Source organism: Pseudophryne corroboree, chromosome 3 (genome assembly GCF_028390025.1).
Source record: "Pseudophryne corroboree isolate aPseCor3 chromosome 3, aPseCor3.hap2, whole genome shotgun sequence".
Classification (NCBI taxonomy): Eukaryota; Metazoa; Chordata; class Amphibia; order Anura; family Myobatrachidae; genus Pseudophryne; species Pseudophryne corroboree.
This window is the reverse complement of record NC_086446.1, coordinates 242,125,759-242,149,669: the sequence shown is the minus strand read 5'-3', so window position 1 is coordinate 242,149,669 and position 23,911 is coordinate 242,125,759. Positions and strand designations below refer to the sequence as shown.

At 43.7% G+C, this 23,911-nt stretch overlaps 1 protein-coding gene across 1 annotated transcript in view; it reads right to left on the bottom strand.

Moving 5' to 3' along the window:
- Positions 1-3,148: 3,148 nt before the first annotated feature.
- The window catches only part of PTPN1 (protein tyrosine phosphatase non-receptor type 1), a 245,243-nt gene continuing 224,480 nt past the window's right edge, over positions 3,149-23,911 (bottom strand). Inside the window, exons 4-9 of the mRNA XM_063958949.1 lie at positions 23,037-23,135; positions 9,163-9,300; positions 8,390-8,599; positions 7,272-7,433; positions 4,940-5,166; positions 3,149-4,759 (exon numbers count right to left, since the gene is read on the bottom strand). Coding sequence (XP_063815019.1) covers positions 4,564-4,759; positions 4,940-5,166; positions 7,272-7,433; positions 8,390-8,599; positions 9,163-9,300; positions 23,037-23,135 — 1,032 coding nt within the window. The 3' untranslated portion in view covers positions 3,149-4,563. The remainder of the gene's footprint in view (positions 4,760-4,939; positions 5,167-7,271; positions 7,434-8,389; positions 8,600-9,162; positions 9,301-23,036; positions 23,136-23,911) is intronic.

Here is a 23,911-nt window from a genome sequence, read left to right as displayed (position 1 = left end):
TTTCTTCTCATACTCACCCGGCTTCTATCTTCCGGCTCTGTGAGGAGGACGGCGGCGCGGCTCTGGGACGGACGGCGAGGGTGAGACCTGCGTACCGATCTCTCTGGAGCTAATGGTGTCCAGTAGCCTAAGAAGCAGAGCCTTGAAACTCACAGAAGTAGGTCTGCTTCTCTCCCCTCAGTCCCTCGATGCAGGGAGTCTGTTGCCAGCAGGCTCCCTGAAAATAAAAAACCTAACAAAATACTTTCTGACAGGAAACTCAGGAGAGCTCCCTGTAATGCACCCAGTCTCCTCTGGGCACAGTAGTAAACTGAGGTCTGGAGGAGGGGCATAGAGGGAGGAGCCAGTGCACACCCATACCTAAAGTCTTTCTTAAAGTGCCCATGTCTCCTGCGAAACCCATCTATCCCCATGGTCCTTATGGAGTCCCCAGCATCCTCTAGGACGTAAGAGAAATATGGATTACCAAACGAGGATGCAAATTATCAGGGCATGTTAGAGTTCAAATTATAATAAAATGAGAGTGGCAAGGCCTAAACCATTAGTCTTCTCTGTAGCCTTAGCTACACTTTAAGCATATGGGAAATCAGAAACGGCTGAACATATATCAATAACACACCCTGAAGCAATGATTTGTGCTTCATCGCATATACTGTATACTAGAAACAGTTGTCTAATACACACATTTCTTCATTATGGAGTTGGGCCACCATTTACCTGTAATAACGCTTCTATCCTTCTTGGAAGTGACTCGTAAGTTCTGATAGGAATGTTCTACACTGGAATAACAGCTTCAAGTTGCTTAAGATATGGTGGAGATTATCTTCTCAATTATCTTAATACCAAGACTGAACACTTCTGGTTGTGGGGTTGTTATTATTAGGAACCATCACCTGGACCATGGAATGCATCTGGATGTCTAGATAAATAAATAAAATAACCGCGCTGTGACTGGGATTTGAGTGCTTTAGCAGCTTTGTATAAAAAACGATTAGTAAATTATTGTAAAACAAAGCGCTTGAAAATAAGAACAATACCTGTTATAAGAAAAAATGAGTAGTGCAATACCTGAAAGGAAAAAAAGGGGTTAGATTAATGTTTACAGCCCTTTTAGAATGTGCTGCGGATTCCAATTATATTCCTGAGGTTCCAAATGTGCCGTTTAAATGAAGCTGGATATAGGTGAAGTCGGTACCTAACTTTCCCTATACTACCAACCTTGATGAGTTGGTGCAGTCCGTCTGCTTCTGTGCTCCTACGGCTGGTTCCCCCGCTCCGTCTTCCTGCTCTCTCCGGCCGCCCGACTCGTGCGCTGTGCAGCGCTTAATGACTGATCGCTGTCCCGGTCTGTGTGGCGGCTTGTGAAGAGAAAGTCCAGCAGCGTGCTGGTGAAGAGACAAAGCAGTTTTTTGTTTTGAAGTGGAGTCCGTGAATGTTAGCGCTAACATTCACGGACTCCACTTCAAAACAAAAAACTGCACCAACTCATCAAGGTTGGTAGTATAGGGAAAGTTAGGTACCGACTTCACCTATATCCAGCTTCATTTAAACGGCACATTTGGAACCTCAGGAATATAATTGGAATCCGCAGCACATTCTAAAAGGGCTGTAAACATTAATCTAACCCCTTTTTTTCCTTTCAGGTATTGCACTACTCCTTTTTTCTTATAACAGGTTACCACTCACACATATTGTTCTTATTTTCAAGCGCTTTGTTTTACAATAATTTATTATGCATCTGGATGTCTAAAAATATCCATATAGTCGTTGGCTGCAAGATTCAGTTTCCGGCCTGACATAGGGAACAGCATGAAGCATATCCCATTGGATCTTATTAAGCGTTTCCAAGAATCAGACATCCAGTTAGACCGTTTTTGTGGAAAATGGGACTTTTATATCAAGTTCACTTAGTTATGTTTTGCATCAGACATTTTTCTTAGCCAATGTCTTCAAATGCTGTATGGCTCACTACTGCTCTGGATAAACCAACTTAACAGCCATTTTTGTCACAGAAGCTCCAACTAAATGCACTCCACCAATCTGCCCTTGTTCAAAATATGACGTCTCCCATATTACAGTACTTCCAGTTACTGATCACAATCTGAAATGCACTGACACCAGAAGTACACAGCATAAACAAAAGACAACACAGATCAGCACAACAAATGTTACTGCAGTGCCAACACTAACTGTTCCAATGCCTATATGGTCTAATGCAGAGTTTCCAAATCGTGGTCCTCGAGGCACACTAACAGTCCAGGCACACTAACAGTCCAAGTTTTAGCGATATCCATGCTTGAGAACACCTGGACAAATCAAAATAACTAAAATACTAATTAAGTCACCTGTGCTCAAGTATGGTATCCTTAGAACCTGGACTGTGTGGCTTTAATGACTGTGGTTGGAAACCCCTGGTCTAATGTTTCCAGTTTTTGCCCACCCCTTGAACATGGAAAAATCTGCCACAAATATGAGATTTCAGCAGTGGAGGATCTTTTTATTAACGCCTCAAAGACTTCCGGTCAATAACTTTAACAAAGAACACTGTTGTGAACCTGGGATTATAGAGTAAATGTGCAGTAAGTTGACCTGTAACACAATTATATACTTAGGGGTAGATGCGTAGTGCACATGTTAAGGTTGACACTTCCAGAAAACATACAATTACTGGTTTACCCAGATGATTGTGCACATTCATTGTGCTTTGTAATCAGTGTTTTCAGTACTCATATAAGGGTGTCATTTCAGGTCAAACTCCTGCCAATTACCAACATGGGGGGACTTCTGTTTTCTGACCAGTCATCTGCTTATATGAAGCTTTCAAGCGTTTCTGGATTTTGTTAAAATAAGTACATTTATCTGGGGAACAATTCCAACCAGGAGCATAGTATGGCTCTAGGAGGGGGAAGTTGCCCCTCATGGAAATTAATGGATACAGTATATCCCTCATACTAAAACTTGGACTTTTGTGCAATGTAGAGAATACCTTCAGGCTTATCCGCTCTTCCTCACTTCTCTCTATTGTAACTAAATCATTATCTGTATGGAGCATATGGAATGTCTGTGTTGGATTTTATAAGCTACTTACAAAACAAACACCTTACCTTATAATCACCCACAATGAGTAATCACGTTGAACACAGAAAAATGGAAGGGAGAATAAAACTTTATTGGACCAGCACATAATTCCAACACATTCAAGTGTCACAAGTGCATTTGTGTATTGCGTCAGGTTTAAACAGTATTATAGAGTTCACTAAATATTATTATCCACCCCCGCCCAAACTGTGTTGGTTACACATCCCAACACTGTACTGTGTATAAATGTGAGAGGCAGAAGAAAAAGCTTATACAAATTTATAGACACGACTGCCATATATCAGACAGACACAGGCCTTCCGTTGTGGTGGTAACTGAAACCACGTTTACCTAAGACAGTCCCAGTAAGTGGTTTGAAACTCCCAAGCACCAATCATGGGATCTAAGAACAGCCATGACATAAATATTGGCTTCGCTGGCAGGGAGAGAGGTTCTTCGACAATCGATCTCACACTAGGCAAAATGTGTGCAGTGCGATGTTGTAGCACTCCACTTCTGAGGCACCGTACGGTTGAAATGCTGGTGGATAACTCCTTTGTGTTTATTTGTAGCATTCTGCAGGAAAGCATGTATCAGTCAGTACTACAGGAGAACGTGCAAACAGAAGTCCAACATGTAACACAAAATGGAAATAAGAAAAACAGTTAGGGGTGAAAAAATACTGTTGCCCTACCCTGAGCAAAAGGGGGCAAAAAAAAGCTACTTTTCCTACACTTTACAAAATGGAAATGACAATGAAGCCATTGTAACAGTTATATCGAGGTTAAGAGTCAGGCACAGCCCACAAGCTCATTTCAATTCGAAAAAATGAAAATCTTCTATACAATTTCTGAGTCACTGCTTATACCCCATAGTCAAAACCTATAATAATACAAACCCCCCTACCCTCCTCGAAAGAGAAAAAATAAAAAATACATTCCTTTGATGTGTCTGATTTTTTTAGATTTTTTTTTTAGGGGGTGGGGGGCAGAAAGTGAGTCCGATATAAAGAACCATTGATTAGGTTATAAGGAAAAATGTCACATGCTTAAATTTCACTTGTGACAAAAAAAAATTTGCAACACAAAATAAAAGGACACTCTCATGTCTTCTTAAAAACAGAAGGGAAAAACCTGATCAAAAAAGTAAAAAAAAAAAAAAAAAATCCCAACAACAACGTGTTGTTATACTACTATTTTATTCCATAAAAAAAAAAAAAATATTTGGCATTATCTGTGTTTACTCCTGAATAGATGTAGGCCCTGAGATGTGAGTAATCTCTCCTTGGGACTTCAGGGTATCCTCGAGACCCCTTAGTGCATTGAGACTCTTGAGCTCGAGAAAAGTCCAGCTGTTAAAGCTTAGATCTGTGAAACTGAAGCTCAGCTTTAATATTTCCTCCTCTCTTCATTTGGTTGCAACTATGTCTCACTTGCTCCCGTGTGAAAAAATCTATTAGAGACAGGGCAGAAACTGGAGAGTCCTTTAATGGTACCAAACTCTGTAGCAGAGTATAGCTCCGGCGGTCAGCACAGTGAACATGCAGATATTCAACACCAATGACTTCCATTCCTGGCTGTCGCTTTTGTTGTCTATGTTGTCAGACTTTTCTTCTGGGTCAGACGAGGAGTGGACCTGATCGCCAGCATTCCTTTTTCTAAGTTCAGTGTCTTGATGAGTGCTGCAGAATGACAAATCCATCATTTAGTTTTAGGAAGGTAACTAATCATATTAGGAGGATGTATAAAATAACTAAAATATTTTTGAGGGCAGTTTACATCACCATTCCAACAGCAGACAAAAACTGAGCAGGGTCACTGTGACAACACAAACACCACATGTCAGCACTTAAGGCACCTACCTTTCAATTGGAGGTGGAGGAGGAAGGTGGGCTATGCCATCCGGTACACTCTCCTCCACTGTACTGACTGCTCGTCTTATCACCTCCTCCACCACTTGTTGTGAGAAGAACTGTTCATGCATCCTGCCATTCAACGCTTCTGTGACGCGCTTGGGAGGCCTGGGTGGCGGTGGAGTATGTTCTGGCGGAGGATCCATATCTTCATTGGACAATTCTTTCCATTGTTCCTGTAACAGCAACAGAAGCAGTTACCTCATGTGATCTGTTGGACTGCAACGCTTCTCAGACAGACAGGCCCTGGAGAGGCTGGAGCCTAAACATCACAGCATATTAAAGATGACGGTGTGTACGCTTGGGATCAGTATGAATTACTTGCGGACGTCAGTATACCAACAGCAGCCATAAAGAGTCCCCTCGCGGGTTCATCACGTTGCGGGCTCGGTGGCTCGCCACATGTTCTATTCCAGCAGAGTGGGAATAGACCCTGTGCGCCGGGTTTTCTGGCTGTCTACACTGACGGCTGTCGGGATTCCAGCGTCTGTATCCTGACAGCCAGCAAATTAACTGCATCCTGTAAGCTTTTCCATTAAAGTTTTTAATTAACTAATTGGTAGGTGGTGCATAATATGGAGGTCTTATGGGTGAGTTATACATTGCTTTTGAAAGTGCACAGATGAAATTGTGCAAATGGTGTGGGTTGGTAGGCTGAACTGGTGCCTAAAATAGAGTTCTGTATGCCATGATGTCTGTAAGAAGACTCCTAAAGTTACCATTTTCAGTGAAAGTTACATGAACATACAACCACAAATCAGACATCTGCTACTTTGGTGGCATTTCTTTCTAGTCATGGACTCTGGCATCCTATGCGCTGCACTCGCCCGTACTGAGGAGTCTCCCTAGTCACAGACTTACTCTGGCATAATATGCACTGCACTGAGGAGTCTCCCTAGTCACAGACTTACTCTGGCATAATATGCACTGCACTGAGGAGTCTCCCTAGTCACAGACTTACTCTGGCATAATATGCACTGCACTGAGGAGTCTCCCTAGTCACAGACTACTCTGGCATAATATGCACTGCACTGATGAGTCTCCCTAGTCACAGACTACTCTGGCATAATATGCACTGCATTGGCCTGCACTGAGGAGTCTCCCTAGTCACAGACTACTCAGGCATCCTATGCACTGCACTGAGGAGTCTCCCTAGTCACAGACTACTCTGGCATAATATGCACTGCACTGAGGAGTCTCCCTAGTCACAGACTTACTCTGGCATAATATGCACTGCACTGAGGAGTCTCCCTAGTCACAGACTTACTCTGGCATAATATGCACTGCACTGAGGAGTCTCCCTAGTCACAGACTACTCTGGCATAATATGCACTGCACTGGCCTGCACTGAGGAGTCTCCCTAGTTACAGACTACTCTGGCATCCTATGCACTGCACTGGCCTGCACTGAGGAGTCTCCTTAGTCACAGACTACTCTGGCATCCTATGCACAGCACTGGCCTGCACTGAGGAGTCTCCCTAGTCACAGACTACTCTGGCATCCTATGCGCTGCACTGGCCTGCACTGAGGAGTCTCCCTAGTCACAGACTACTCTGGCATCCTATGCACTGCACTGAGGAGTCTCCCTAGTCACAGACTTACACTGGCATTTTATGCACTGCACATGTCTGCACTGAGGAGTCTCCCTAGTCACAGACTACTCTGGCATCCTATGCACTGCACTGAGGAGTCTCCCTAGTCACAGACTTACTCTGGCATTTTATGCGCTGCACATGTCTGCACTGAGGAGTCTCCCTAGTCACAGACTACTCTGGCATCCTATGCACTGCACTGAGGAGTCTCCCTAGTCACAGACTTACTCTGGCATTTTATGCGCTGCACATGTCTGCACTGAGGAGTCTCCCCAGTCACAGACTACTCTGGCATAATATGCACTGCACTGAGGAGTTTCCCTAGTCACAGACTTAGAACGATATATATCAGGCTGTCGTGCAATATATCATTCAGCATGTATTGCCGACTAACTTATCGTTCCATCGGCCATGATCCAGGATCGTCTCGTGTATAACCAGATTTACTCTGGCATCCTATGCACTGCACTCAACTGCATTGAGGAGTCTCCCTAGTCACAGAATTAGGCCGGGATGTAATGAAGTCCGACGGCCATGCGGGATGCCGGACCTTTTTTTTTTTTTCATGTACAGGGCTAAACCATGCCTTGTGCATGATTACCCTTTTAAAAAAAGGTCCGAGCACGGACGCCGAGCTCTGACTACATTACATCCCACCCTTACTCTGGCATCATCTGTAATGCACTCACCTGCACTGAGGAATCTCCCATGATAAACTTGGCCCCTTCAATCACAGCTAGGTAGGAAAATCGCAGCTGATCTGCTGTCTGTATGAGACCCATTCTGTATTTTCTCATTTCCAGCAACACCTGCTTGATATCCACCGAGGACGGATCTTTCCGTTTGTCCATCTATACAAGGTCACAATGTAACAGAAGAAAGTGAATACATCCAAAAACACTTTAGTAAATTATCAGTAAATGTGTGTTAAAACAAAATGAGTTCATTATTTTATATTCTACTCATCCAGACACAATTATGACAAGTTAGGAAACCGTATTCTCCTCTCTGTGAGCATAAACTATTCTGCTTACACCTCTAAAAAAAGAAGGAAGAGTAGTAGATGAAATGGAGGACATAGTAAGCATTCTACCAATAAATGGTCAAAAACTTATCATAACTTCCATTTGCTAGCATAAGTAAGCAGCCAGCAAACAACAAAATGTGATCCTCCTCTGGCGCACATTATTCTATTACTCCCTCCTATGTGCAGGGCTTACAAGTGCACGTACAGCTAAAACCACCAAGTGTATCTCCCCCATCCCTTCCTGCTTTTTGATAACAGGGAGTGGGACGGACCTCCTGCATTATTCTAATAGAATGTTTTGAAAGGTATTAATTCGGTCAGGAGGAGACATGTTAGAAATGTCAATATGCTCACAACGTCGACAGTCTGAGAGTGAGGCACCGCTGGGAAGGTTAGGCTGCAGGGGCAGGTAAGGTTTAAGCTGGGGGGGTGTTAGGACTTTGGATTAATGGGGAAAATACTCACCGGAAAGCAGTTATGGAGATCTCACTGCTGGAACTGATCCTCAAGTGACCACCAGGACCCAGAAGATGACACTGCTATACCACCAGGGACTGTTTGTTCAGTTCATCATGTCGGCATATCATCCATGCAGACATGATGAATGCCGAAATGCTTCATTTTAACATTCTCATGTCGACATGATAACCATCAACCATTTGTACCCAACTCATTTTTAAACTATTTTACCCGAACAGCCCTGTACTAAAAAGAGTACTCAGCACTTAACTAAGTTTATGTTAATGATAACTGCCTTTATGACAAAGTAGTCCTACTTACCAGAAGTAAGCAAGTGTCCGCTAAACAGAAGGTGCCCGACCGGCCAATGCCAGCACTGCAGTGTACCACTATGGGCCCGTGCTCCGGATTGAGAGAGCCTGACTCTCGCACCTTAAAGAGGAAGTTGAGGAATGATGCTGGAGATTCTGGTACCCCGAAGTCCGGCCACGTGGTGTAATGAAAGTGCAAGATTTCCCTGGTCTCCTGTGTCTGTAAACCAATGTAAAAGGACTGTAAATAAAATGTATGCATCATCTCCCCTCCAGGAAGGGGTTATCTAAAACACAATTATAGTGTACCGACTTTCAGTCCCCAGAAGTAGAATATAGTTAGCGATCTGTTGTATGTGTGTTGTATGTTGTTTTTGTTGTGTGTGTAAACTTATCACATGAATTGCTTTCATCTTACATTGTTACAATTCATTATTATCTAAATTACCCCAGATATGTCTCAAAATATGAAATCCTAACTTGTTTAATGGCAGAGGACATGTGCATTTTTTACAATTTCAAGAACACAAAATGTGGATGCAATTGTATATCTCTGTTTATATACAGTATTTGTGTGGCTTTAGAGAGAGCCTTTACCCAATTCTGAATGGTCCTGTGAAATAAACAGCACTGACTCCCTGGAAACCTGTTTTATAGTTATCATTACACCAGTAGGGGCTTCAATAGTTTTGTAAATGTGATGAATCACTTTTGCAAGCTTGAAATTCCAGCATTATATAATACAGTATATACCATAGATATCCGAGAACCCTCACAACTTACACCAAGATTTTCCAACTGCAGGACACGGATTGTATAATAGGATTTGACATCTTCAGAAAGCAGGGTTAATTTCAAGTTTGCATCTTCAAACACCATTGGGCTGTCCTCTCTCTTCGGCCAATACTGGGCACACTTGATCTACAGAAAATAAAATACATCCTTTAACATCTGAAATGGAAATAATGAAGCAGAAACAAAGCAACTAACAGAATTACTGAGCCATGTAAAACGATTCCAGAGTGTGATGTCTCAGGTCTATGCTTTGCTTCTTTTTTTTTGTCCATGAAACAGAAACACGCTGGACATAGTAAATGGCTTAATCTGCACCAGATGTTCCTTTAATAATGTTACATTCCATGATTCCTAGTTGGGTTTATACATTTTCTGTATGAAGAATTACGTGTACAGCCAAAGAGGACTTTGCTGTTTACATTTTCTGCAACATTCAATTTCCATAAAATAAAACATTCTTTCTCTTTCTCCACGCTCTGAATCTGTGTTGTACATTACATGTAGATGATAAATCGCCTCCCACATTGACTCAGCCAATGCCTTCTGCTTTGACTGGACTGGCAAAATCTATAACCGCAGTCAACCAGCAGTTTCACTTATAAATACCTCACTATGACAGCGCATTCAGGAAACACTGATAAAAATGATTCCAACCTCTGTACACCCTGAAAATCCCCATTAGTTCAGTGTGTGGAAATGATACAATTTCCAATAAGTTCGGTGAAGGGAACTATTAAGTAATAACCCCCAAGGGAACGGGAGTGGACTAACAGATAGTTAAAAGGTCTACAGTCAATAGATCGACCCCATACGGTTGACAGTCAATAAGATGACAGGAACAAAATGTCCACATAAAAATGGTCGATACAAAAAAGGATGACACAAATTTATTTTTATTTTTGGGTGTTATTTTACTTGTTTAACCATATGTGACCAAAATTAGTAGAAACTAGCCATGCTTTGAGGCGCGGCGGTTTGTCACTTGGCACAAGGTTACTAAAGGGAATAGTTTCTGACATGGATAGTAAATTCAGCAAAAGCTGCAAAAACATGAAAAACAAACAAACAAACAAACAAATATGTATCAACCAGTCATGTTGACCTTTTACATGTCGACTTATTGACTGTAGACCTTTTCACTGTATCTATCATCCACCTCCCAAGGGAACAGGTGAAAGCTGTGAGCTATTCAGCACCAAGACAACCATGACTGCAGGTTCTTTAAGGAAGAGGGAACGTCATGCAGCATGTTTAAGAATGAACATGACTACTGCCAGTACAGAGAATGGCAGTGCTCACAGAGGCACAATACACTTATTGGTGGACACCAGAAATACAGAAGAACGATGCATGGATGGACAGTAATCAGAGCTTTCACAGGTCTGCGATGAAAAAGCTTTTTTTAACGAATTTATGTGCTGCTCATAGATTTTTGGCTTCTGAACATGAAAATAACTCCCGATTTTGCATATCACATGACGTTTTTCTGCAAAACGTATATTTATGAATAAGTCATTAATTAAAGTAAGTAATGTATTCGGCCTACATTTATAATAAAACATAATAAAACATCGTCTTAAATGAATTCAGTCGGTAGCATCGAACGTTGCAATTAGGTTCTAGTCATTCTATCCCCCCCGCCCAGTGCCAGATTAAGGTCCACATGGGCCTGGAGCTGAATATTTACAAAGGGCCTAAAACCCATACTGTCTAAAGGAACATTGCACACACACAACAACTACAACTACAAGGTGAGCTGGCAAAGGTGGAACCAAATACAACAGATGCAACACCGTTTTGCCCTGTGCCGGCTCTTTTTAACCCCTGCCTACCACCACACACACACACAGTACACCACACCACACCACTCATAACAGTATATACACTAACTGATGTTACTCATCAAGTAGCCATCATAGAACAAATATCTATGCACGAAAATCCCTAACCCAGCGGTCGCCAACCCGTCGCTCGCGAGCGATGGGTAGCTCGCAGCTCGACCCGTGCTGGCTGCTGCCGCTGGCAAACTTCGGGGGGAGTCTGCAATTAACTCCCCCCCCCCCTCCCCCCGGTCCATAGCGTTCCTCTGTCAAGGAGGAGACAGACGCAAGAGATCATACTTGACCTCTACGATCTGTCGGTGTCAGGCCAGCGCTATAGTTACCCGGAAGTGCTGGGAGCGCTCTGCGCTGGCCCTCCCGGCACTTCCATTACGCGGCGGTGGCAGCGTGAGGGGGCTAGGGTGCTGGGGCACAGAGAATGCTGGCGGGCAAGACACACACACACACTCTCGTCAATCAGCTGCACTGACAGCGGGGTGAGCCGCAGCTGGCTACATCCTCCAGCGTGGCGGCGGGGTAACACTGCGGCAGCGCCCTCATCATCTGGCGCTCGCTCTATGCAGCTGCATACCCCGACCCTGATTACACCCCTGAAACGAGCATTACACCCCTAACAACAAGCATGACACGCAGAGAGTTACGCCCCTGGCAATGAACATTACACCACTGCCAATAAGATCCCTAGCTATGAGCATGACTCCCCTGGCAACGAGCATGGAACCCAGAGCATGACACCCCTGGCAACAAGCATGAGATCCATGACAACGAGCAGGTAATTTAAAATTAATTAGAAGCCTTACTGTTGAGCATAATGTGTAATGGGCATTACATTGTGTGGCATAATGTATGACTGGCATTGCGGTGTGTGATATAATGTAATGGGCATTATGGTGTGTGGCATTACGGTGTGTGTATAACCAGCATTGCGGTGTCAGATAAAATGTGTAATGGGCATTACGGTATGTGGCATACTGTATCACGGGCATTGCAGTGTGTGTTAATGTGTAATGGGAATTATGGTGCGTGGCATACTGTACCATGGACAATGCGGTGTGTGATATAATGTGTCAAGGGCATTACGGTGTGTGGCATAATGTATCACGGGCATTGCAGTGTGTGGCATAATGTATCACGGGCATTGCAGTGTGTGGCATAATGAATCACGGGCATTTCGGTGTGTGGCATAATGTATTACGGGCATTGCGGCGTGTGGCATAATGTGTCGGGCATTGCGGCGTGTGGCATAATGTGTCAGGGACATTGCGGTGTGTGGCATAATGTTTCAGGGGCACTGCGGCGTGTGGCATAATGCGTCACGGGCATTGCAGTGTGTGGAATAATGTGTCACGGGCATTGCGGTGTGTGGAATAATGTTTAAGGGGCATTACTGTGTGTGGGGCATTACTAGAAGGAGGAAAAATGACAAATAATGTAAGGGGCATGAATCAGGAATTGTTTTTTTCCTGTGGTGGCCAATGTCTGGGCGTGCAGTTTGCAAAACTGGGATAAAAGGTAGTCTCTTCCTGCAATGCCACACCCCTTGCAGTGAGGCCACACCCTCTTTATGGAGCACGCGCGCTTATGGCACGCGCTAATTTTTTACTTTTAATATAGCAATGGGAGGGGCACCAGAAACTTTTTTGCCCACGAGTCCAGTTTTAAACACTGAGGGTGCGTCAGCAACCATTCAAGTACAGCTTTTTTTTTTCTTTTAAACTTTAGTAGCTCCTCAGGAGGTTTAATTTTTCTCGAGTACAGTAGCTCACACCCCAATTAAGGTTGGAGACAACTGCCCTAACCTATCCGATGCTATACTGAAGGAAGGCAATTTTACAGGCCCTGACATTAGAAAGTTAATAAAAAGATGAACATTCGGGAATGTAATGAATATTGTGGAACTTTTGGCGTGGACTTCGTTCAAACAACTGATTTCAAAATCTTTAGGTAATGTCAAGGATCCTAACTACAAGGAAGTTTTCAGGGAAATGTGTAATAGTTACAGAAACCTTGGCTGCAATATGAGATTAAAGGTACATTTTTTGATTTCCCATATTGAGCATTTCCCGAATAACCTGGGAGACTACAGTGAAGAACAGGATGAATGGTCCCACCAATAAGATAAAGATGTAGAAAGAAGATACCAAGGTCGTTGGAATGTCAGCATGATGGCTGACTACTGCTGGATGATACACAGATACGACACAGAAAAAAAAACGTATAAGCAAAAAGCGACAAAACAAAGTCTGAAGACAAAAACAACAACAAAGATATTAAAATTTGTTTCAATAATTGTGGTTTTGTTTCTATTATTGTTTGATTTTATTGTTATTTTATTATGTAATTAAGACAAACACACAGTGATATCATCTACACTTCTTTGTATTTCACAATAAATATGTTAAGAACAATTAAACTTCTTGTTTTTGCGATGTGGTAATTTTTTTTATATACTATTTCTTGATGTACACAGGAGTATAATTAAGAATATAAAAGTATTATTAAAAAAGCTTTCAATACCTTGAAAGTTTGCAGACCTGTACAATTAAAAAGGTGCAAGGCGCAGAGACGACAACTCAATCAGATAAAGTTCAACCGGACTGTAAAAAATATCCATGTCCTGAACTGCGAGAGTCAGGATGACAAATGGGTAAAACGCATCAGTACAGCAAAGCTGCTCCCTATAGCAACAGGGACGTCATTAAGTGTTTATTAAATCAATAGAAACATCATTTTTCAGAACATTTGCTCCACCTATAGTTTTCATAAATTTAGATGCCTCCTTCACAAAAGAATGCAGCAATGGAAGAGAAGACCACTAGATGATGTGCTTTCGTGTTTAAGTGGACAATTAAACAAGAAATTAGCTTTTAAAGATAATGGTGTGGGCCAGTTATTTGATCTTTGCCTCCTGGTCCACTATGAACTCTGAGAAATAATTATACAGCACTAGTATGTAACGCTAAGTACCCAACTTACACACTGTTTCAAATGTACTAGATGTCAGCTGTAAAAGACAATTGTACGATTTACAGCCCTGTACATGGATTGCACGTAGTACATGTCAGTACAGGCAGCTGTGAGTCTGGGACTACAGAGTGACGCCACACACCAAACACTATATGAAAGGTAAACTGTCATTTCCTAATAGTCATTGCTGTCATTCTTTCAGGATTGCTGGAATTCTTGCCTGAAGCTAAAATAGTCACCTCTCCTCTATGCATCAGTACTTCCTGCCATCTCCCCGAAGCCTCCTGTAATGCAGACACACCATGCACGTAATATACCCGGGAATATGAACCTCACTCCAAGCATAAAGCAATGGCGAGTCAGCCAGTCACTGACCACTAGAAAGCACATCATCATCATTCTTACCACAACAGTACTCCTTTACTAACATTACACTAATGTGCAAGCAACCAACTGCTTTAATAATTGTCTAACTGGCACTAGACATTTTAGCGTTAACTGCAGTTTGGCTCAGTTTGACACATGGATCATAATACTGCTTACCGCCCAGACTGTAATGTGCAATGTTTGACCAGCATAAAACAGTTATTCGCCATCAGTCTTATACCGACGCTGCCACAAAGCTCCGCAGCCCCAGACAGTCCGTTACAAAACACATAAAATAGAACAAGTACAGAAGAGAGTAACAGAGGTGTAGACCTGAAACAGAACAGACAGGGAACTGGTCATGAAAGCTTACAATCTACAAGATATCATACTGCAGGTCTTTTTTTTTTTTTTTTTAAATCAGGTCATATTTGTCCAAATCGGCAAACATTTCTCTATGCAGTAGGTGGATGGCTGAGATCACTGGTCCAAGCTGTATGTGCTTCTATAATCTGCCTCATCAATGTACAAATGTATCTGGCCTAATCTGACCACAGATACAGCCCTCTGGCCTAAAAATGACTTGATAAGCTCTAGGATTTACCAACAGAGAAATTCAATGATCTCTTTTTAGTCAATAAAAGGAGCCCTTGACTTGAATTATTAAAAAATCTCAGATTTAATTTGGGTACTACGTTAAAATGCATTACAACGAATGGTCTTTGCAGTAGCTGGGAAACCAGCTCTGACGGAACATGCTGCAACTTGCAGCTCCACAACAGTGATCTAAGCCTAGTCTAAACACAATTGCAGGGGAATGGAAGAGAACCCTCCGATGTACAGGATAGAAATGGCTGCTCTCCTGGTAGTAATTTCACTGAAACATATTCTGCTAGTTACAAGGCAAAAGTGGGGCAGAAGATAGAAACGGTCACTATGAAAGAAAGCCACTAGTTGTATGCATCCAAAAGGATTATGCAGATATATTTCACAGACAATGCTGAAAGGAGTTAGGCCAGTTATTAACACATTTATAACATTACAGGAGTTATTCAGCAATATGAAGCAGAGCGAGCAGTGGAGGGTGTCATTACACATTGTGTTTCCTAAGCCATCAGCAATGTAGGTAACAACTGGAGTCACTAGTTTCCCTGCCATGTGCAATTCCTCTGGAGAGAATACCAGCAACATCATTCAGTCTCTGCTTCCTGATAATTAGATTTGTACAGCATGTTGTTAGCAGAAGGGTTCATGTTAAACCCAATAACTTCATTCAAGATCAAAGATACTAAAGAGTACTCTGGAGTGAGATACTGGAGGAAAGCGCAACGCTACATTTAAAGGACAACACACCGAAAATGGGAAGTAAGTCTCACCTGCTGGTGGGCTGTAGTTACAATTGCTGCCGGAAGGGATCCCGGCGGTCGAAATACCGACACCAAAATCCTGAACGATGGCATAATGCTAGCATCAAAATCTCGACGGAGATCGTAAACCTGGTGTCAAAATAAGTCAAGAACGCTCTTTCAGCGGAATGCACCCGCGTCCTGCCACGGGAGGTGGTAGGTTAGGGTTAGGCATTAGAAGGGAGGTTAGGCATAGGGTGATGGGAAGGGGATTGGTAGGTACCAGGGAGGGGGGGGGGGGGAAGGGGGCTAGGCACTTACAAAGGGAGGTTAAGGACCAAGCGGGGAGGGTTAGGTTTAATCAGCAGGGAAGGGAGGATTAGGTTTGGGCACCCACAAGGGAGGGTTAGGGTACTTTCTGGGGGCTGTAGGGATTCTGATGGTCGGGATGCCGCTGTTGGTATTCTCACCGCCGACATCCCTACATCAGTATATCAGTATATCATACCGAATCCCTGCTGGTTGCGTAAGCTAAATTCACTCAATTATACTTGCTATCAGCTAATTCATAGCAATACAGCTACCTAATGTGCCTCTATAAGAACCTAGAACAATCAGTCTCACCTGATGATTATCTTGTACTAGCACTCAAGTATCACTATACAGACTACACAGACTAAGCACAACGCTATTAGCTATTTATTGATCTATTATTGTATATTTATAAGAGCGTTGAATGTATGCATATATCAATTGGTGATAATTCTTGATTCATTCACTCAATTATAACAGCCCAGTCTAGCACCAGGGACTAGACCTGTGATGGGCATAAAGCGACCCCCAGCTGCTGTTTAACTATACATCCCAGCATGCCCTGCAACAGGTTTAGCATGCCCAAATAGCAATCCTTAGGCAGGGCATGCTGGGATAGTTCTAGAGCATCTGGAAGGTTGCTTATTGCCCACCCTTAAACTAGTCCATCAAGTAAATTGTGATAGTACAGTAACAGTTTCTAAATAAAGACCAGTAAAAACAGCAGATTCTAATAGGTATATTCAATTGAAGTCAGATCCATTCCAACATTCATTTGTCGGAATGGATCCGACCTGGGCTATTCAAAGCAATCTCAATTCGACTTTAAAAAAAGACGAATTGAGATGCGGGCAGCGGGGGAGAGCAGTGCCGGAGGAGACGGTGGGGTCAGAGGGGGAGAGCAGTGCCGGAGGAGACAGTGGGGGCAGAGGGGGAGAGCAGTGCCGGTGGAGACGGTGGGGGCAGAGGGGGAGAGCAGCGCCGGAGGAGACGGTGGGGGCACAGGGGGAGAGCAGCGCCGGAGGAGACGGTGGGGGCACAGGGGGAGAGCAGCGCCGGAGGAGACGGTGGGGGCACAGGGGGAGAGCAGCGCCGGAGGAGACGGTGGGGGCACAGGGGGAGAGCAGCGCCGGAGGAGACGGTGGGGGCACAGGGGGAGAGCAGCGCCGGAGGAGACGGTGGGGGCAGAGGGGGAGAGCAGTGCCGGAGGAGACGGTGGGGGCACAGGGGGAGAGCAGCGCCGGAGGAGACAGTGGGGGCACAGGGGGAGTGCAGCGCCGGAGGAGACTGGAGAGCCGCAGAGACGGGGGAGAGCCAGGAGCGCAGCGCTTCAGCAGCTGGCAGTGTAGCCGGAGGATGTCATAGCCGCCGCTCACTGCAGCGTCCACCCAGCTCCAGCAAGCGGGACCTCTAATACTAATTAATACTAATTATTACTAATTAATACTAAGTATTTACGGTCAGCCTACCATACTGTACATCTAGGCAATGCCTATCTTAAGCGGTTCCGGTATGAATGGTCGACCATGTTATGGTCGACAGTCATTAGGTCGACCACTATTGGTCGACATTGACATGGTCGACGTGGACACGTGGTCGACACATGAAAATGGTCGACACATGAAAAGGTCGACATGAGTTTTTAAACTTTTTTTGGTGTCGTTTTTTGCGTAAAGTGACTGGGAACCCCAATTAGTGCACCGCGTTCCCTCGCATGGCTCGCTTCGCTCGCCTTGCTTCGGGCATGGTGCCTTCGCTCCGCTACCGCTTCGCTCGGCACACTTTACCGTTCCAATCATAGTCCATGCAAATCGTAAAGTATGGAAAAGTTCCCCAAAAGAAAAAAAAGTTAAAAAACTCATGTCGTCCTTTTCATATGTCGACCATGTGTCCATGTCGACCATGTCAATGTCGACCAATAGTGGTTGACCTAATGACTGTCGACCATAACATGGTCGACCATGTGAACGGATACCATCTTAAGCAGAGTGACTCATTCATAGAATGTGGATGGTTAGTTAGCTGGTCTTAGACTTTGCTGTGGAAGTGTCTCCGTTGTAAATATTGGAAGAGCGATTATACATTTGTCTTGCAGTTCAGAAGAGGGGAGAAGAGAGGCTCCATGTTACAGTAAAGGCGACTCAATGTTATACCACTGAACTGACATGGTAAGAGACAGGTGAAAACAGAATTATGATATAAGGGGACTAAAAGGCTGGGAGATCCAGGGCAGTCAGACAGCTGCAGTGATTTTGTCCTTGCAATATGCTGCCATAATAAGTTTCATTCCCATTCTGACTGCATACAGTATTTGGGTCACTGCTGAAATGCCTGCTATGTGTCGTCAGTAAAGACAGTTTAGTTCTTTAGCTTGATAACACACATCCTGAATACTCTCTTTAACATCTACCAAGGACAAGCGTTAGACAGCCTCCATAAACATAAAGGATCTAGTATCTCCAAGACCTTAATAGAGGAGTATACATTCATCAGTGAGGTGGGGGAGATTTACTGATCTCACTGATATTCTGGGGTGTATGCACTAAACCGTGAAAAAAGAAAGTGGACGGAGATAAAGTACCAGCCAATCAGCTCCAAAGTGCCATGATACAAGCTGTCTTTGAAAAATGACAGGAGCTGGTTGATTAGTACTTTATCCAGTTTCTGTCTCCCCAAGGATTACATAGACCCCATGCATGTTATGTACTGAAGAGTAAAACCACCTAGCACCTCACTTTTGGAATCATGACTCTCCACACATCAAACAGGTCAAATCCACCTAGTATGGGACTGACGGGCCAGAATCACGGATTGTTACACATTAGAGTTGATCTGTGCATTTTTGGTTCTAGTACTCCGATAAAGTCATACTTTCTGCAACTTCGTAAAATCTCTCATTTATTGAGGGGGATTTAGTCCGTGTGTATAAATAAAACAAAGGCCGAAACTGAATATCACTCGGTGTTTCAGGAGATTCGGCAGTTGTTCTAGATGCATTAAAGGGATTTCCTTTGATGTAAAACACAAAAAAAAAAACAATATCGTCCAGGGAGCTTCTTTAGGAGCAGCTGTTTGTAGAAGTATGTATTGGCTAAGGGAGTCTGTGAAACTAATCAGTGAGTAGATCCTAATCTGTAGCTGTAGGGATGTTTTTGTTGTGTAAAATATGTTTTTATTGAAAATATTTAGAAAATATAGAAATACATAGAAAGGTCTTGGAATATTACTAATTTCAGAAACCCCACTAATGGCGCTTTCAGACATGCGACCAGGGAATTGGCCAGGTCTAACAAGCCAGGCAATTCCCACGTCTCAGCATCCATGACCCTGGTTGGGAGCAGGGACGTGAACGTGTACTTCGTCCTGGGTTGTTTCCGTTCACACATGCAGAAATGCCGGATGACGAGCGTTCACATGCAAAAACCAGGGATATAGGTGCTTGTGTGAAAGGAGTATAACAGTGTGATCAGTCTTTGAGATCTACAACCTTATATTTGACAGCTGAAACTTCTCCCCGGGAAGGTCTCATGGGCTGTAATTAGGTTGTTGTAGGAGTAACTGTTCATCTATTCCACATGATCAGTTTGGTGTCCTAATTCCGTGTTTTCAATTGTAGCTCATATCTTTGTATCTAGATCGTGACGGTGCAGAGCAACATCTAAATTGTGCTTATTGCTACTGGATCACCTTCCTGTGTTGAGGGAGGAGTGCTGGATACTGAGTGAGATGACTTGGTGTTAAATTGGCCTCCTTAATATCTCACTAAATGAAGGGGTGGGATTCTTCCAATACTAAGGTATGTGGCTTAAAGAATAGTACAGTGAGGGCTGCTTTGTGGGTCCTAAGATTTTTAGGGACCATACATTATAAGACAATGTACAATAATCCTATTATTTGAATCTGGAATCAGTTGAGTTAGAGTAGGAACAGGTCATTGAATTGGATAAAAGTTTTAATAAGCCGTAGGCTGCAGGTTCTCACTAAAGCCGTCTCATGGAGTTGGTAGACTCCTCTAATTAAGGTGTTACAGATATGGTCTTGAAGGAAGTAACAGCTGGGGAATATGAACTCAAGTGGGATAAACTTAAAAAGGGACCCTGGTAGCAGTTTACCTGAAATCTGTTTTATGGGCATTAACTTCTGTAAGAGGTCTTTGTATCATGGAGCAGAGCGGTCCATGGTTATAGGATGTGAGATTCAAAAATCAAACCATACGTGTTGTAGACTGTAAAGCCCATTATGAAGCTGGGCTAGGCTCTGCAAGGGTAAATGCGCCTAATGTTGCCATGCCTTTGAAACTGTTAAGAGAATACCTTCTTTATAGAGAGTCTATACAGTATGTGTCTATTTTGTAATGCCACATTTAGAAGAGACCATTTTAAACCAAATAATTTTAAATTGTCTTCACAGTTTATGTGGCTAATAAACTCCTTACTATTACAGGATGAGAATGGCTATATTGCTGAAGTTACATGGTTCCATATCATATTGTTGCCAGTCACCAAGCAGAGGGTAAATACGGAACTACAATAACCTAGTGACAAATGGGCTGTTCCAGCCTCTTGATTACATACGTGTGTGGCCAGAGATGAAACTAGAGATGATCCAGCATTTTGGTGATCAGTTCAGGTTGCATCCGGCTGACACCACATTCCTGTTCATGTGGTCACTGATCTTATTCATTTTCAGACATGGTCAATAACGATCCTATTGATTTTGATAGGGTCACTATCATGGAGCCAAAAATTAAGAGATGTGGGGTATATTTACTAAAAGTCAATTTTGATTGATTTTAATCAATTTCAGATTGATTACAGTCCATCTTAATCGATGTTGGGCTTACCGGGCTAAACCACACATTGTCTAACATTTAACATTTTTGTAAATGTGTGTTGTAGCCCTCCAAGTCCAACATCGATTAAGACAGACTGCAGTGATTGCACTGAGCCCCCCAAAAAGTGGGTCCCACAGACCCCTCACTTTTAAAAATCGGGATCCTATCTGTCCTTTTCTGGGTCTCATTGGAATGAAGGTTCATATTAATCTTATTAATTATTCAAATATAAAAACAGACTTGATTTGGACACTACAAAAGTATTGCGAGGGGGAGGATGGGGTGACAATGCTGCTGGGCTGTGTAGCATACAGGGCACTCTGCACCAGAGCTGTAACTAGACATTTCAGTGCCCTTTGGCAGAAAGTAAATTTGTGCTGCTCCCTGCTATACTTCAAATAAAGGAAAGTACGCGCCGAAGGCGAGCACCAAAAATTAAGGGGCGTGGCTTCATGGGGAAAGAGCATGGCCACATAACAGTACCAATTCACATTACACCACACAGGTAGAGCACGTTATACACATTGCGCCAGTTAGAACTCCTTATACACATTGCACCAGGTAGAGCATGTTGCGCACACTGCACCAGGTAGAGCATGTTACACAGATTCACCAGGTGGAACATGTTACACACACTGAGCCAGTTAGAACACGTTATACACATTTCACCAGTTAGTGTTCCATACACATTGCGCCAGGTAGAGCATGTTATACACGTTTTATATGATACAAGGGAGTAGGGACAGAGAGAGGCACCAGGGGGTAGGGACAGAGAGAGGCACCAGGGACAGAGAGAGGCACCAGGGACAGAGAGAGGCACCAGAGAGTAGGGACAGAGAGAGGCACCAGAGAGTAGGGACAGAGAGAGGCACCAGAGAGTAGGGACAGAGGCACCAGGAAGTAGGGACAGAGAGGCAGGAGAGAGTGCAGTCAGAAACCCCAATTGGGGAGTACCACCATAACAACACCCTCCAGGCCCCCACCGCGTACCTGTAAAAAAAAAAAAAAAAAAGCACACCGGGACACTGCCAGCAGCAGCAGAGTCAGGCCGGGGAGTATAATCCGTGGATCGGCATGAGGCCACACCGCCGCCAGCCTGAAGTCAGAGAATGCGGCCAGGGTGGAGCATAAAACGCGGAGGGGGCGGCCACCTGGGTGAGGAGGGAGAAGCGGGGGAATCAGCGAGGAGAGCGGCGGCATCCAGCCGGGGGCACAGGGACCGAACTGCCCCTACCTCAGGTATATACAGCAGCGGACTCAGCCGGGCGGTGGTGGGCTGCCAGTGGTTGAGTCACGCTACTTGCAGAGGGAGGGTACCTGCAGCCGTTATTTGTGGGGAGGGGGTGAGGGGGAGAATGCGGAGCAGAGGATGAGGGGAGGGTGGTAGATCATACTCTTCATGGTCTCCGCGTCTTCCAAGTTCCTCACTCCGTTGTTATGGATACCGGACTAATTGACAGCACAGGACAGGACAGTGCTGCGGGTCACAGCGCGTCCTGAGGGACCCGGCGTTTTTTTTTATTTTGGTGTCCCCACCATCAATTCTGGGGTAAAATATTCACTATAGCGTGTTTTTTGCGATCACTGGACTGTAATCGATCCGTAATAGATTAAAATAGACCTTTAGTACGTACACCTCATGAGGTCAATTGTCAGCACTTCGTGTGACCCAGAAACGGCCTGTGCAAATTCCTAGCTGTGGACATTTGTACATATTTAACAGTAAAACAGATATGTATAACAAAATGTCCAAGTCTAGTTAGATAAGTCAGCTGTTTGTGTGCCACAGAGTTCTTGGAACAAACAATGTATCTATGGCTGAACACTTCTCCATACATAAACAAAAACCAATGGAGCCATCTGTAAATAATGTATAGCATGCAAAATGGGAGTACTGTAACTTCACTAGGGTGCAACCAGCAGCAAGATACAGAGACCTGCCAGAATCTGCCATATTTAGTTACAAACTGTAATTTTACATTGCTCCAAGGTAGTTGAAATGAAGTGTCTCTCTAAATCTGTAAGAACTACAGTACCCAAAAATGACCCAGATTCCTTTAAGCCGTGTCCTAGAAGAGTAATAGCAGCGTAGTTAGGCCAACTCCATTAGCTGCCCTGCGTCAGCTGGCTCGGCTGTCAGGTAAGTGCTGTGTAGACAACAAAAGGAAAAGCTATTTAGGGAGAAGTGATACTTACTGATCCTTTCTCAATGACTCGGTTCAGCATGACAACCCCACTGCTCTTCTTTTCCCACACCATCTCCCAGAAGTGACCACAAGTATTTGGCAATGGACCCTGAGTATGAAATGCAACAAGTTATTGTTTTACTAGAGCAAGCACAATCCAAGAAAAAGGCAAATGTAGATAAACTTGTGAGTGTAAAATCTAACACAAGTAATGTGAGAGTAAGGAGAAATCAATTAGGAACTAGGTTTATAGTCCTGTAACAGTAATTTAATTTGTGACCATGGATGTGGCCGTGAGAACTCAAACTTGTTACTTTAGTATAAAACAGACTTACATAGCCTGCATTTATTCAGCTGCCGAACTACAAGTGCTAGAATGTCTTGCCGTCCCTAAATAAAACAGGCATGCAAGCAGCATCTACATCCCTGGATTTGATGTTCATTTTTTTTCCTGGGCTCTTATTTCAGACAGTCTTTCACTACCATCAAGATACAGTATGTTGTGTGGTCTTGGTGTGGATCACTGTAGTGCAAGTTCAATACGGTATTTTGCAGTTCTCAATACTCTCCAAAATACTGTGCTCAACTGTAAATGTCCCCCCCACCCTAAATAGACTAATTTATCATACTTTTGCTAGCCCTGTTTTTCTGTATTCATTCAGGTTAAGGATGCTATAAATCCGGATTATCCGGGATCGTATCGGAATTGGGGCTTCTTTCACGGCACCCCAGAAACAGTTGTTTCCTGGCTTTGACACTGAAGGGTGGAAGAGAAGCTATGCAGGAGCACATGATGCTCCTGCACGTTCTGAGGTCATGGCTGTGGTTCCTGTTGGCCTGGCCGCATCTAATGATATCATGGAAGACAGCTTTGGATTCCCTCCT